The sequence below is a fragment of the Emys orbicularis genome, chromosome 3, assembly GCF_028017835.1.
Source record: "Emys orbicularis isolate rEmyOrb1 chromosome 3, rEmyOrb1.hap1, whole genome shotgun sequence".
NCBI lineage: Eukaryota > Metazoa > Chordata > Testudines > Emydidae > Emys > Emys orbicularis.
This window is the reverse complement of record NC_088685.1, coordinates 206227788-206243825: the sequence shown is the minus strand read 5'-3', so window position 1 is coordinate 206243825 and position 16038 is coordinate 206227788. Positions and strand designations below refer to the sequence as shown.

The following is a 16038-nucleotide window of genomic DNA, read 5'->3' as shown; positions in this document are numbered from 1 at the left end:
ATTAAATATAGCCTGATCTTGAAGGGCGCTGCTTTTCTTGTTGAACTCAATGGGATTGGCAAATGATTAGCATCTTTTAGAATCTGCTCATAGCTGGCATCTCCATACCAAACTTTTAAAAACTTTACGCAAGCCAAGGTCTTTCTCTAAAAAGCGATTAGTTAAGAAAATTTTCAGCTGCTTTCTTGATTTGTGGGGTCACAGTGAACAGTGTCTAAGTCTCCAGAGCTGTTTGTCTGGCACCTTTTGTGGGCAGTGAATTAATTGAAATTAATTTCTGTGATTGGATAGCATAACTGATCAATTTTAAAATCCAGTGCTTTTTTTTTTTTACTCTGCTCTACATTAGTTAGTTTATTCTTGACTCTAAGAAGTTTTTATTAAAAATATTTATTTTGGAGAGATGCACATCTTGTAAGTGAGAGCTATGCCTTCCTTTCTCCAAACAATCGGGAGATGTGTAGCATACTGTGAGAACAGAATGTCCTTACACTTATTACAACACTCTGTTTAATGTTGCAGGTGGAAATTTTCACATTACAGCCTACTTCATAAAGAGATGGGTCAATCTCCGTTGTGTGGTGGGGAAGCAGTATCGCGGTAAGCAGGCAGTTTCTTATTCCGTTACTTAACATTTAGCACAATTGGGAGAAGGGAGGGGATCATAAACACAGTGTTTCTATTAGAATTTTGATTCAGTTTATTAGTTTCTGTTATTGTTTTGTTGTGGGATTTTTGTTTTTAATCAAAAATATTTCCAAACAGTTGTTTGTGTGTTTTATTTAACTTTAAAGTTGCTTACTGCCTTTTCCAGACTAATCAGCTCGGTCATACCAGATTTTATATTTGTGATGAGGCTCAGCATTTTACTGAGTCTCCACAAGGTGAATCAACCAGAGGTTGCATTCCCGTGAGTCACATCATTATTGTTTGAATATCTTATGGCATCAACTGTATGGTACAAGTGTATGCAGGCAAAAGCTTTCATTGAGCCCACTGCTGTAAAACCCCTACATAGGTGATGTCATTGGGCCAGAGATTTTTCTTCTTCATGTTTTTCCAAGCCAAGATGCTCTGTAAGGAAGTGATATCAATCCTGTTGCTCCAACAACAATAAAAAGGAACCATAACAATCACTGCCCTTTCAGTTGATCTTTTGAATTTAAAAGAAAAATAAAGTAAATCAACTAAGCGGCCTTAAAATCTTTTAACTGCTTGAATAACAATCTTAGTAATGTCTCTTACATTTTATAGGGTTTTATTTACTATGTTTATGGACATTTGTTAAGTCTCTTCTGTTTCAAATAACTACTAATTTTGTCTAACTTCATACTGAGTGCAGAGATTAGAGTGTTGATTTTAAGTATTTCAGCAAAGCTGTACATTTTCATGGCTGTTTTGGAATATTAGATTATATTGTAATAATGTCTTTTACATCAAAACTTTATTTGTTTTGGATCTAAGCTTTATTGGAATTTTACATGAAGTATTGTAGTCTAGTGACAGATTTGTTTTGTTAACCAGCAAGAGACTATCTGGCAAAATGTAACAGTTAAAACAGCCAAACTAAAATGTATTTGATCTACCAATACTATCAGAAAAAATTCTAAGGCCACGATCCTGTAATGAGCTCCACATGAATAGAACCCCCTGCTCCCACACAGAGGTCGTTGAAAGACAGTGGCCAAATTTGTTGTTGTTTCTTTGTCATTAATAATAATTTTTATTATTAATAAAAGCTGCTGCTGCACTCTAATAAGTATATTTCCTGAGCTAATAAACACTGTGGCCTCAGCAGTTCTTTTAGTCAGGATACATGTAATACTGCAACCAAAAAGAACACATTGTTTATCATTTAAGTACAATTCTGTATTTTGCAATTGAAACTCATGTTGCATTGGTTCATTTTACAGTCAAAGCTGAAATAACACATTGTCAGAATGCTTAATATCTGAGGCTAGGAGCAACCCTTCTGCGTATGCATCTTATCCTTCCTGTGCAGAAGGTGGGGATTACCGCCCCCACTCTCCATCCCAGCACCACTCCTTATTTCCTCTGGAGCCTTTCTGTTTGGAGCTCTGCAGGGCTGAGACCAGAAGAACAGCGGGTCTGACTACAAGCCACCGCACCAACCCACAGATCTAATAGTAATTAATACAGCATTAACTCTTGTAAAGTTACCTTCATGGCTCCTGCTTAGCAGTCATAGGAGGACTTGGCAAATGGCTGCACAGAGCATGCTGTCAGTGAAACACCACAGTCTTGTGGAGAAGCAGCCATCCATGTAGATAGCTCCATATTCCTCCCCTGTCTGCTGCCCTTTGATGGAATGTTCTGAGGGAAACTGTGTGGTCAGCCTCATAGTTTTCCTGCCTATCTTACCCCTTCCCCCTCCTGTAAGACAGGATGTTCTGGCCCATTGTTATAAAAGTCTGACAATTTCACATATAAATCCTAAATAAAAATATGCCGTTTTAATGGATGTAGAAATAATCGCAGATTGCTAAAACAGAACACCCTCTCTCTCTAGTAGTTTTGTCACTAAAAGGAGTGATGCCTGATGTACTCTATTCTGATCAGTGGTTCAGAATTGTTATTACTGAATCCTCTTCCCTCTAGTAATCTCAGATGACTACAAAGTTTTGTTGTTATGGGTTAACTCTGGAAACTGTGTTTTTAGGAGTAGGATATGTGAGATCGTAATGGAAAACAGTAATAAATCGTTTAAACACTTTAAAATCACCTTAGTCATAGTTTGAAAGATGTTTCCATATGCCATGTTATGTCCAATTTTGATGCAATACATTATACTGATGTTATAAACATGACTTAAAGTTTTTGAGATGAAAAGATGAATCACCAGACTAGCACAAAGGAAATATGCTGAATGACTTGCCAGTCGGGTTCCATGTGATATATTTGTCTTTGGCTGAGGTGGACTAATTTGCAGCCTAGTCTTTTCTCTGGAGAACTGAGCTTACTCTGTCCTATTGATAACTGAATGATTTACCCCCTCACCCACAAAAAAACCACAAGTGAAGGGGGAGGAGAGAGTGGGGAATTGCAAAAAGTGAGGTGGGAGAAAAGAATTATTGTGCATTTTAAAATGTCGGCTGCTTTGATTTACAAAATGTAGTACACATATACGTTGCCCTTATAAAAACTATATTATATACTGAAAGATGCATGTAATCTTTTTGGGGTTTGTTGTTTTACACAGAGCTGCGTGTATTTCCAGACAAATTTGTGGTTTGTGTCACTAGACTTGAATCTAATCCCAGTCTTTGGACAAGCGAAAACGGAGCACTGGTATGTATGGAGGAGTACTAGAATAGTCTGATTTATTGTTCAGTGGTGAGACATGTTTCTGTGTAGACTTAGTCATTCAAATGCTAATCTGATATTTTCTAGGGATGGAAAAGATCATCTAAACAATTGGGCCAAGATGTTCACAATGGGAACCTAAAGTTAGTCTCCTAAATGCATATTTTGTCACCTAAGTGGTCTGATTATCAAATGGGCTGAACACCCAACACCTCCCGCTGAAGCTAGTAGGAACTGCTAGAAGCTCAGCACTTTTGAAAATCAGGCTACTTGTTTAGAAACCTAACGTTAGGTATCCATATTTGACTATGTGGCCTTGAAACCTTTTGTGTTACCAAATATTAAGATTTATAAGGTCCACCGTATTATTTATTTTGCCTATTTTTTTGGCATCTCTGTTCTATAAGACAACTAATAAGGGTCAGCGTTGGCACTGCTGGAACAAAATATGTTCCCCTAATAAATTTATGGGAAAAAAGGTATTGCTGGGTAGTTCATTACCAGTAAAAATTATTACTTATATATTTCATCTAGAAGGCTCTATCAGGGTCAACAGCTTATGAATTTTATACTGCAGTTAACCACTGGTTGTCTCATGAGTGCTAACATTGACCCAGGTGGCCTGCTTTATAACAGGCAGTTTCTTTTGCACTCATGGTGAATGTCATAAATACACATTAAGGTCTGTGCATGTATTGTAGGCGTGATTAATGGAAATATTAATTTTAAACATTAAATTTAATTTAAGGCCCTTTGTAACAGGAAAGTTTCTTTCTAACATCAGCTACGAGGGCTTTATATTCTTTATTATCTTGGTCCCAAGATCGATAAACACCACAGGATAAGTAATCCAGCAAAAAGAGATGTTTAGGTTGCTCAAAAGAAATCTAGTAAACTGCTTTTGAAAATATTTTGTTACCGACCGGAACAAAAAACTATTACTCTCACAACATGTGTTTTAAAAGCCACTCAGACTCCTTAAAGTGGGACTATTTAACATGTATTTTGACAAACAAAAAACAAAAAAACAAAACCCTGTGATTGGGAAATGAATTATTATATTTTTCTTTTTAAAGTTTCTTGTAAAACTCTCCTTCCAATTTGAGAGAGTTAATTTCTCCAAAAAGCAACAAATAAGAATTCCCCTCCTTAGTTTCCCTTTCATATGATTCCTATTAGAAGAGGCAAGGCAACTGAATAATGTGCTGCTGTCAAGAATATTTTGATTGTTTCACATAAATATTACAGTATTGATTTGAAATTGTGGTAACTTAAAACTTGAATCCGTCTGTACAAATCCCTAATTATTCAAAAAGTGAACTTAACATTTTAAGGGCCTGTTCTATGGGGCTATTCATGTGAGTAAAGTTACTCAGGTACCTAATTCTTTGCAGGATCAGACCTTAAATCGGAGAGCTCTCCCGTCAACATAATAAAACCACCTCAACGAGCGGCAGTAGCTATGTCCGTGGGATTTCAGGTCCCTTTGTGCTGTTCTAGCAGCAGGGTCGGCTGCTACAATCTGCCCCACTATGTATATGAAATGCTACAGCACGTGCTACCGTAATGCTAATGTGCTTGCTATGCAGTTTAACAGGAAGTATGCCTGGATTCTGTACTAGACTGCAGAAGCCCCCCCCCAAATTCTCTTCTATGGCATGTTCTGTGATGGAGGTGCTTATTATGACTCCATAGCTAAAATGTTCTGAATTGGGCTTAAAATGGGGCATACATTTCTGTTTTTCTCTACACATAGGTGGTCTTTTGAGTTTAAAACATCATGTAGTGCAGGGGTTCTCAAACTGGGGGTCGTGACCCCTCAGGGGGTCATGAGGCTAGGGTCACAAGCTGTCAGCCTCCCCCCAAACCCTGCTTCACCTCCAGCATTTATAATAGTGTTAAATATAAAAAAGTGTTTTTAATTTGTAAGGGGGGGGAGGGTCACACTCAGAGGCTTGCTGTGTGAAAGGGGTCACCAATACAAAAGTTTGAGAACCACTGATCTAGTGTTACTCTCTATGTCCTTTGAATTTCCTATGTAGTATTTGGTTGGTTTTGTATAATAAAATTTTCAATAGGAAGTGTTTGAAATTTGTCTCTGGGTTGTTCAGGGGTTGTCGTATTTTATTGTTGACATGTATCTTTAAAACAAATATTGTCAGGCAGCTGAACCTTGAAGAGATCTGGTGCAACAGGTAGTTTTTGAAAACAAATCTTTAGGATTAAGGGTAATTTTTCACTTTTAATCTTTATAACTGAGAGTTTATTCTTCAGTGACTGGCACATTTCTTTTTCAGAGAAACTAACAAAGTTAAAAATGGCTACCATCCATCTCCCATTGTTCTCAATGGGAACGAGGCCATAGGTTTCCCTCATTAAAGATGGCTACCATTTCCTTATACCTGCTGCAGGAGGAAGTTTTCAAGTTGTACTTAGCAGAGATGGCCACTGTCTCCCATTGTCCTATCGAGGGTGAAGCCAGGTTGTTCTCAGGGAAAAGGTTCCCCTATGCTTCTCATGGGGCAGAAATAAGCACTATGAGGAGCAGGTGAATTTTCAGGCCATTGGAATACAAGGGAAAGGGAGGGAAAATGTGTATTGGGGGGAAGAAGGGAGGGAGGGGAATATGGAGGACAGGGAGGAAACCTGGGGGGTGTGCAGGGGAATGTGGAGGACAGGGAGGGGAACCTGGGTTTTGTAGGCCAGGGAGAGAAATAAGGGCAGGTGTGTTGGAGGGAGTTCACTAAAGGAAGTGGGAACAGAGTTAAGGTTATGGTGTATGGTCTCAGGTGTGTGGTAATTTTAGTAGATATAAGGTGTGTGCCTTTGGGTTGGGGAATAGAGGATACTGTTCATGTGGATTGCATGCTAGGTGTTCATTTGTAATCTTTGAATAGCAGTGTCTGTTGAGTTGTAGCCTGCACAGTGCATGTCCTAGTGTGCCCTCCCCCCCACCCAAGGGCACATGCAACCATCCCTCACTTCCCTCCAATGTGGGATCTCAGTATTGTTTTTACAAGGCTCATAGAGCCCCTTCTTTGAGTCTCCCTCTGAATGCTCTCACCTTACTTTCAAGATGGCCTTTCTGATCACCATTATATCAGCCAGAAGAGTCAGCAAACTCTAAGCTGTCGGGATCCCAACAAGGGGCAGTCAGGGCCAAGGGTCAAAGCAGGGGCAAACCTGAGGCTAGGAGTAGCCAAGGAGTTTGTAATCAGTTCCAGGCCAGGGTCAATACCGAGGGTCAGAGTCCAACTGAGGTTTCAGGGTCCGAGTTAGGAGATGAAGTCCAAAACAAGCCGAGGTCAAGCCAGGAGCTCAAGAGCATAGAACAGGAATGGTCATGGCAGCTACAAGAGATCCGCGCTGTTGCCTGGACACTTCTTGAAATGACCCTTGGGTTTATATAGGGCAGGGAGCCACTCGGGAGCGCTGGGGCTGCCGCCTGTCAAACCCTTAAGGCGGAACTTCCCATGGTCGGTGTCCACAGCGAATCATGGGAAGTGGAGCACAGGTTGATTACAGCTGCTACTTAGTGGCAGCCTGGAGATGTTAACTGTGTGATAGCTCTGCAGGCCTGGGTTTTAGACCTGTGAGGTCTTATACAAGCTCTTCTGGCTAACCCACCCACCTTGCACAATATTCCACAGAGAGAAGCTGGTGTTCAGTCTTCATCCCAAAGTTATTCCCAAAGTTGTGTCAGACTTCCATTTAAATCAATCTGTTAGTCTTCTCATTTTCTTTCCAAATACCCCGTTCCTCTCCAGGGAAAAAGAAACCTCACACCTGGGATGTTTATAGTGCCTTGTTGTATTATCTTAATAGAACGAAGCCCTTTAGGCAGGCTCCTCATCTCTTTGTTGCCATAAGTAGCTCTTTTAAGGGGCGGGCCATTTCTTCCCAGAGAATATGTCACTGGATTTCCCCATGTTATTTCAATCTGTTTATCATATGGCACTCCTCTCCCTCCAAACATCAAAAGCACAGGATGCCTCCTCTGCAGTTTTTAGAACGTCCTCATGTCTGAGATCTGCAAGGCAGCAATATGGTGTAATCCCCTTACTTTTGTTAAACACCACGCCCTTGACTTGGCTACAAGATCAAGTGCCAGATTTGGTAGGGCAGCGTTACAGTCACTGTTAGAGCTGGTCACAAAATTTTCATCTGAATGGTTTTCTGACCCCCCCCCAAAAATGCTTTTTTTGTGTGCAAAACCAGAATTTTCCTTGAAAAAAAATCAGTTTTGCTGAAAGATTTTGATTTTCTGTTGGGAAAATTGAAATGAGGGCTCCCTGGCTGCCTGCTTGGAAGCATCATGTCAATTTCACTTTCAGCAAAGTGAAATTGACAAAGCTTTTCTGGAGACAGAGAGCAGGAGCACTCAACCTCCCCTGCAGCTCTGGGAGCTGGAGAGGTGCAGCTACAGGACCCAGAGAGGCACAGAGCCCAGCTTCTCTGCCTCCACACCTTCCACTAGCTCTGGGAGCTGGTGAGAGAGAGAGCTCCACTTTGTGGACTGCCCAGTGACCAGGCAACCCCCGGCTTCCAGAGTCTGTGGCTCTGGGCCAGCCTTGTCATGCCAGGGTTTCTAGGATCCCTGCCATGAAGTTGGGAGCCTGATAGACTTGGGAGCCCTGACTCTAATCAGAGCTCAGATCCCGACTTCACAGCAGGGAGCCTGGAAATCTGAGAATCTCAGCTCGAGCCACAGCTTCCAAGCTCCCTGATGTTGGACCCAGGAGCTTGAGTGTCTTGGGACCAGCTCCAGGTGGACTGCTCAGAGTCAAGGGACCCCAAACTTCCAGACTTCTGGGCTATCTTGCATCCCATGGAGCAAGCTGGCCTTTGTGTATGGAGGCGCTGGGGTCCCTAGCCCAAGGCAGGCCTCATGGTGGGGCTATCCCAGAACGAAAGAATTTGGGAGCTCTAGTAGATGCAGAGTGAAACTGTTATTTCTTCTTCAAGTGATGTCCCTTTGAATGCTCCACTTCAGGTGTCGGTGCGTCCCGGTGACGTCAATCGGAGATTTATGGAACCAGTGTCCGCGCGGGTCATGCAAGCGCAGCAGGCGTCTCACAGTGCCATGTCTAGCACACACATGACCCGAGTCCTCCAGTTCCTTCTCAACCGTCCTCAGCTGAAGACAGAGCTCTGGGGCAGCATTCGTACTCTCGCCAAACCTTTAAAAAACATCGCAGCTTAAATAGTTAGTCTTTTAAAAGTTATACTTAGTGTTAGCGATAGTTTTAAGAACAAAAAAGTTTACTTCCCCAGTTTACCGTCCCCGCACTGGGGTCAGTTAACCGTCAGAGATGCCTGGCTCCCCAGCCTTTAAAGGATGCGGCTCTTGCCACAAAACAAAGCCCATTTCGGATGGACGCTCTTTGTGTGTCTGATGTCTTGCGGAGACGCATATCCCACAAAAATGAACCCACTGCAGTAATCTGAAAGCGAGAGCCCAGTGTGACTGAGATCTCCGCTTGAAAATGATTCTGATGGAGAAATCTCTCCATCCAGAGCTAGACCAACAGACCTCCTTTCCGGGCACCCCCTCTGCAGGGACAGGAGACATGCCTTCCTCTAAAGGACCATGGAAGAGGGTGCAGACGTCTCTGCGGAGAGCACTTCGGAAACATAGGTGGTCTCCTGCCAGGTCACTACCCCCGATGCCGACACATGCTCAGGTGAGCACCTATGACACTCCGGGCACCTCCGGCACCGTCGAGTCCCAAGCAAAGGAGACGGAGTCAAGGCACAGACAGCAACATGCCTCCTCCACGGCACCGAATTCAGCCATATGGGACCCGGTGCTGAGTGTCTCCTCAGGCACCATGCCTCTGCCCTCGGCACCAACATCGCAGTCGGCATTGGTTGAGAAAACCAAGTCGGCACCGACCGCACCAACTAAATTCTTCACCAGGCAGTTTTGGTCAAGGGTTTGGACAACCTCCTTCACCAGGCAGTGCTGTCACCTGATCTGTCCCCATGCTTTTGACACCACCTTCGCTCATTTCTCCACATCTGGACGGACGTCAATAATAACGGACTAATGGGTGTTAGAGATCATACGATTGGGATATACCATCCCCTTTACCTCCCGATCACCTACCCTGTCCCACTCCCTGTCCCTCTTCAGGGATCCTTCTCATGAGCACCTGATACAAGAAGTCGATCATCTTTTACAACTAGGTGCCATGGAACAAGTACCTTTGCAATACACGGGGAAGGGGTTCTACTCCCACTTCTTCTTGACACAGAAGAAGAATGGGGGATGGAGACCTATCTTGGATCTCAGGAAACTCAACATGTTCGTACACACTCAAAAGTTCAAAATGGTGACACTGGGCATGATACTTCCAGCGCTGCAAAAGGGGGACTGGTTTTCACCCCTCAACCTCCAAGATGCTTATTTTCATATTACTATACACCCCGCTCACAGGAAATTCCTGCCTTTCACAGTAGGACACAAACACTTCCAGTACAGAGTACTACCGTTCGGCCTATCCACTGCACCAAGAGTTTTCTCCAAAACCCTAGCAGAAACAGGGAATAATGATTTTCCCTTACCTGGACGATTGCCTTCTCAAAGGCCCAACTCAACAAGAAACATTGGACTCAGTCCAGACGATTATCACACTATTCAGGGATCTAGGACTACAGATAAATGAATGAAAATCCACTCTAATCCCTGTCCAACAACTGGACTTCATTGGGGCACATCTTGATGCTGTAGAAGCCAAGGCGTCCCTGCCCCTGAACAGATTCACAACTCTGACAAGCCTTATCTCAGAGGTAAGAGTCAGCCCCCAAATACCAGCTCATACTGTCCTGCAACTGCTAAGGCACATGGCAGCCACAACATTTGTGGATGGTTCTGTCCTGGCGAACTAGCCTGCTCGGAACAAGTTAAACATGTGTTACTAAACAGCAGGAAAGTGACCATGTGGAATACTTACTTTCAAAAATGGAAGAGATTCTCCTCCTGGTGTCAAGTAAAACACTTCGGCCTCCACAGCACCATTAGTGTTGGAATACCTACTGGAGCTGAAACGAGTTTAGCAACAAGCTCGATCAAAGTCCATCTTGCTGCCATTACTGCATTCCATCATGAGATTGATGGGAACTTGATCTTCACGCACCCAATTACTAAACGTTTCCTCATGGGTCTCCAGAACATTTACCCAGAAGTTCGCCAACCTACCCCGGCCTGGGACCTCAATCTGGTGTTGAAATGCGTCATCAGACTGCCGTTCGAATCCTTAGCCATCTGTTCCCTGCTACATTTATCCATGAAAGTGGCCTTTCTGGTCACCATTACTTCTGCCAGTCGGGTGAGTGAGATCGGGGTGCTCATTGCCAATCCCCCCTACACAATATTCCTCAAAGACAAAGTCATGCTACATCCACACACAAAATTTCTACTAAAAGTAACATCAGCCTTTCATATGAACCAACCAATCCATCTGTTCTGTTCATTCCCTCTGAAGCACCTGGCATGAGCCACTGTCAGGGCAGGATGGACCATTGGTCTGACCCAGTATGGCTATTCTTATGGTCCCAAAAGATATAGCCTGTAATTGCTATATCTGTCACAGCAAATATATTCGTTAAATCAGTACTTTAAAAATTGAATTATAAAACAGTAGATGAAAAATTATGATAGACACAAACCATCATGGATTCTGCAAAGATTGTGCCGCTTGAATCAACTAGAATTCTTGAAGTTGTCAGCAACAGAACAGATATAGGAATATTGCTTTATATTTTTTTTATGGACTTGCAAAACTGCTAAAGAAACTAAGTAGTCCCATACTAAAAGGTATAGTTTTCCTATGGCTTGGAAATTGGCGGGTCCATTTTCAGCATGGCAAAGGGTAACAGTTGTGTACCCCAAGGATCCATACAAGGAATGCTGATGTTTAGTATATTAATGATCTGGAGAAGTGGATGAGCAGTGACATGGCATGATTTGCATATCACACACAATTATTTACATTGCCAAGACAAGATAAGACCATAGAGACCTAGCAGAGCTGCATAGATGGGCAGCATGATGACAGATTAAATTCATTGTTGCCAAATTCAACGTAACAATTTGAACTCCTCATACACTTCGTTGGGTTCTGTATTAACTGTAACAAAAAAGTCCTGGGTGTCCTTATAGATAATTCAGTGTATTCTGTTCAGTAACTTCAGTCATCAAAATGTTAGATGCATACAGAATTAAATAGAAAATACTGAAAATATCATAATGCCAATATATAACTCAATAGCATCCACCCATTGGAGTATGGTATGCAGCTTGGGTCATGCAAGCCCCAACAACATATAGCAGAAATAGAAGGGTTCCAGTGGCTGGCAATACAAAAAATTAGGGACATGAAAAGGCTTCCTTATGATGTGGGATTGAAATAATAGGGACGCATTCCTGCAATCCTTTACTGAGGTGAGCAATCCTTTCTCCTGAGTACTTAATTTGACTTAAATCTAACTACTTGCTTAAGGGCTGTGCATCTGAGAAAAGTCTTGTAGGATCATATAACTCTTTTTCAGTACCTAAATAACTTGCATTTTAGTGGAACGCTCAAAGTAAAAAATGACTGCATTCTTGCTGTCCCAAGGGCCTCCAGCAGATAACCAGCAGGATTGTTTTGTAGAGCAAACTATCCTCTTACCTTCAGCAGAAAACTCCATAGCAATTAATAAGAAATAAATTCTATATCTTGACTTCAAAATGAACTGAAATAAATATAGTATAAAGAGACTAAATGTCATGGAGGGATTTTGGGCAGTCTCTAATTTCTACAGTTCAGTGCTATCACTTACATTCAGCCCTTATGCAAACACACTGCTGTCAGACTTTTCTTTGCTCATGCCTATCCCTACCATTCCCCATTCCTCTATTCACATGGAATAGATGAGTGGTTTTCAAACTGCAGGTCGCAACCCAGTACTGGGTCGCGGAATGTAAGGCACTGGGTCGCAGCAGCTCTGGTCAGCACTGCTGACAGGGCCGTTAAAAGTCCCATCAACAGTGCTGCCTGGCTAAGGCAGGCTAATTCTGTTCTGACACTGCGCTACGCCCCAGAAGCGGCCAGCAGCAGATCCAGCTCCTAGGCGGGGGGGCCACGGGGTTCCGCGCGCTGTCTTCCCCCCCCCCCCCAGCATCAGCTCCGCACTCCCATTGGCCAGTTCCCAGCCAATGGAAGCTGGGGGGGCGGTGCCTGTGGGCAAGACCTGCACAGAGCTGCTTGCGCGCCTCTGCCTAGGAGCCGGACCTGCTGCTGGCTGCTTCCGGGGCACAGTGTGGTCCGCAGTGCCAGGACAGGCAGGAAGCCTGCCTTAGCACCCCCGCCGCGCAACTGACCGGGAGCTGCCTGAGGTAAACCCATGCCCCAATCCACTGCCCCAGCCCTAAGCCCTCCCCCCCCAAACCCCAAACCCCTCATCTCCAGCCCCAGCCCAGAGCCTACAACCCCAGCCCAGAGTCCTGACCCCCTCCCGCTCTCCAACACCCTGGCCCTGCTCAGAGCCCCCTCCAACACCCTGAACCGCTCATTCCTGGCCCTATCCTGCAGCCCTCACCCCTGCACCCCAACCCTCTGCCCCAGCCCCGAGCCCTTCCCACACACCAAACCCCTCATCCCCAGCTCTGCTGGGTTGCAGGAATCAACAATTTTCTTCAACTGGGTTGCCAGAAAAAAAGTTTGAAAACCACTGAAATAGATAACGGTTATAAACGGATAGAGATTGAGTTTGAGGATGTCTGTTAAATTAGTGAGAGCTCTACTACTTTTCACTTTATTTCTTCCCCAATTTATATAGTCTAAGCCATACTAAAATAAAATGAAAAAGAATCTGAAAGTAAAAAGTTTGTCCTTGGTAGTAATATTTCCAGAGCTTGATTGTGCCATTATGATACCAGGCTAAGACCTGCTGGTACTGCCTGTTTTATATGCCTAGCCTAGATATAAGTGGCAAGATCAAGGATATTACTGTTAACCTTTCTAAGGTCTCCTACGGTCATTTCACATGGTATCATAGTTATATAAACAATGCAGTTCTTTTACCTGTTGGTGTATTGTTTTTCTAAGTTTAAGTCTTATCCTTTTATACTAAAAGTTTATTTTTCCTGGCAAAACCAGATTTTTTTTTATAAATGAAACATAGTACTGTAAAAAGAACGAGGAGCACTTGTGGCACCTTAGAGACTAACAAATTTATTTGGGCATAAGCTTTCGTGGGCCACAAGTACTCCTCATTTTTTTTGCTGATACAGACTAACACGGCTACCACTCTGGAACACAGTACTGTGTAACTTGTGTTCTTTAATCAATAGTTTGTTCTGTTGTTACCCGGCATATAAATCCAGAGCAAAAGGAGTAACTGTTAGTCTACGTAGAAAAATGAACATAAAGGATATTCATCTGTTTACACTATATGTAGTGGATGCTTCAGTCATTTAGACTTATTGGACAGGTGAGAGTACCCTATTTTCAGCTGACTCAAAGCTACAATACAGGATTGCAATATTTTTTCAGGAACCCATGTAACATTTTGCTGTTAGCCGAGAAGTTAGCGTTTCCCTTGTCTTGAAATGTGTAATAAAATAACTAATTTTTTGCTTTTATTTTATAAAAAGTCATTTAGAGGAGAACTTTTACAAAGTCCTTTTGCATACCTTTTGCAGGCAAGAAACTTACAATTGAGGGGAAATTGGCTGAAGGTACAGGTGTCAGAAAAATACTGCTCTTTTATTAATACAAAAAAATCGGGTCTGGGTATGATTTAAATCTGCCTTTAATTTCATTAAGAGAAGTTGTCAGATTGACTGAAAAACAACTGCCTTTTTCTCCTTTCTCTTATCATTGGACACACTCACCATGAAGATACTATCTGTGAATCCACAGTTCTGAGTCGTTTGGCATCAGGATATGAAATCAGGAGTTCAATCAGTTAACACTGATTAAACATTAATTAACATTTTTGCCTTCAAGCAAACATGAAAATGTGTATCACATGTGTCTTAAAGCACATCAATATCACATTTGTTTTAACTACCTTTTCTTCTGTGGCATTAGGAGTGTCTGAACTTGATAATTTCTGTGTTCTGAGTTTCAAGTTGTTAAACTAACTATTAGTGCTACAATATTGTAATTTTTGATGTTATATAGTCACTTTATTTTAATTAAGTTTCATAGGGAGTTTTCCTATTTATCGGTTGCCCAGCTCCATGCCACTTTAAGTAACTCCAGAATCAATAAGAATTAGTCTGAAATATACTGAAATATACAGCAAGATTTCCTAAACTTGTATTAGAAAAGTTCTGAGTTCCTACTCATTCCGTTCTTTGCTAGGGAGCACCAAATTCTGATGATCACACTCTTATTTGTTTTTAAAATCAGGGTTTTTTAGAGTTCTATCTAATATTGAATTAATATTAATATTGAAACTCTTGAAACATGGTGTATGTACTACTTCTTCTATTTGATACCTGTGTGAACTATTCTCATGTCAAAATATTCATCTCCCTTTTGGTGTAAGTAAGAGAGTTTCTGGGACATAAGAAAATGATTATCATGAATAATACCATAAATGGGCTATTTTCTACTGAATAGCCATGACAGAATAGCTTCTAGATTACTTTTTTTAAGTGACCAGTGTGTTTAAGTGGCTCAGATTTTGGTACCCAGCTTGGGATATCTTAAAGGGCATGGTTTTCAGAGGCAGGTATTCAGCAGCCCTGAAAACAAGCCCCATTTGGAGTGGCCAGTGTTGCTGACTCTCACAATTTTATTGTGAGTCTCACCACATTTCAAATTTTTCATAAAGCACCATCCCTTGAACTTAACTGATTCTGGGAGAACCTCGCTTTCTTTCAAAAGGAAAGTAAATATATGGCCTTCATGGTCCTGGAAAAATGCTCAAAAATGTGTCCCAAATGCACCTTAAAGGCTCAGAAAGCAGAAGGCAAATAAAAAACCTAATTTTTTTTTTGTAAATATCATGATATTTAAGCCAGTCTCCTGGTTTTTGGGGACCTGACTCCTGATTTTTGAGCACACAGGGTTGACAATACTTGGTTTCTCAAGTTAGGCACCCAAATTCACCAGTCATTTTTTGAAAATGTGAGTCTTATGTTTCTGAAAAGAGCTTTACTGGGATGGGCCTAACCTTGCCCTAGATAGTACAAAACGACATAGGAAGTTTGGCAAGTTAAGTATTCAGTTATGGAGACGTTTAAACATCAAATGAGGGTGGATTTTGATACTTGGTAGTGAAGACCTCTCAGATGGCTTCCAGGAGTTTTGCATAGCTTCCTGTGTCATGCATCATGCAGGTCAATAGACCTACCTACCCCAGAAGTGAAACTGTCCAAGACCCATGCTTAACAGCAACAATTTTTTGAGTTCATCAGATTGTTCATCCAATTTCAGTCTGGCCAAAAGGTTGTATTATCAAATCCCTCAGCATTTACTAAACATTTGCAATCCAAACTTGGAAACAGTTCCCATTGGCAAGAGTTAGGGGATGTGATCCTTTTAGAATGTTTAGCAGCGCATCAGTGGCCTGGAGATTAGGACTATCCAGACTTTTTAAAACTTGGCATAAAACAAAATTGTGTAACTACAGCCAAGGAATGTTGTCGTTTCAAATTAGCTAGCAAGTAGGTAGAATGTTAATCTTTGATACTTGAAAGCCCTCGAGATTTGG

The 16038-nt window shown here is 42.1% G+C and overlaps 1 protein-coding gene across 2 annotated transcripts in view; it reads left to right on the top strand.

Annotated features, from left to right (window-relative positions):
* SLX4IP (SLX4 interacting protein) overlaps positions 1 to 16038 on the top strand; it is a 124951-nt gene that overhangs the window by 95372 nt on the left and 13541 nt on the right. For both annotated transcript variants that reach the window (XM_065401711.1, XM_065401709.1), the window contains 2 exons: positions 523 to 600; positions 3221 to 3309. In XM_065401711.1, the coding sequence (XP_065257783.1) occupies positions 523 to 600; positions 3221 to 3309 (167 nt within the window). The remainder of the gene's footprint in view (positions 1 to 522; positions 601 to 3220; positions 3310 to 16038) is intronic.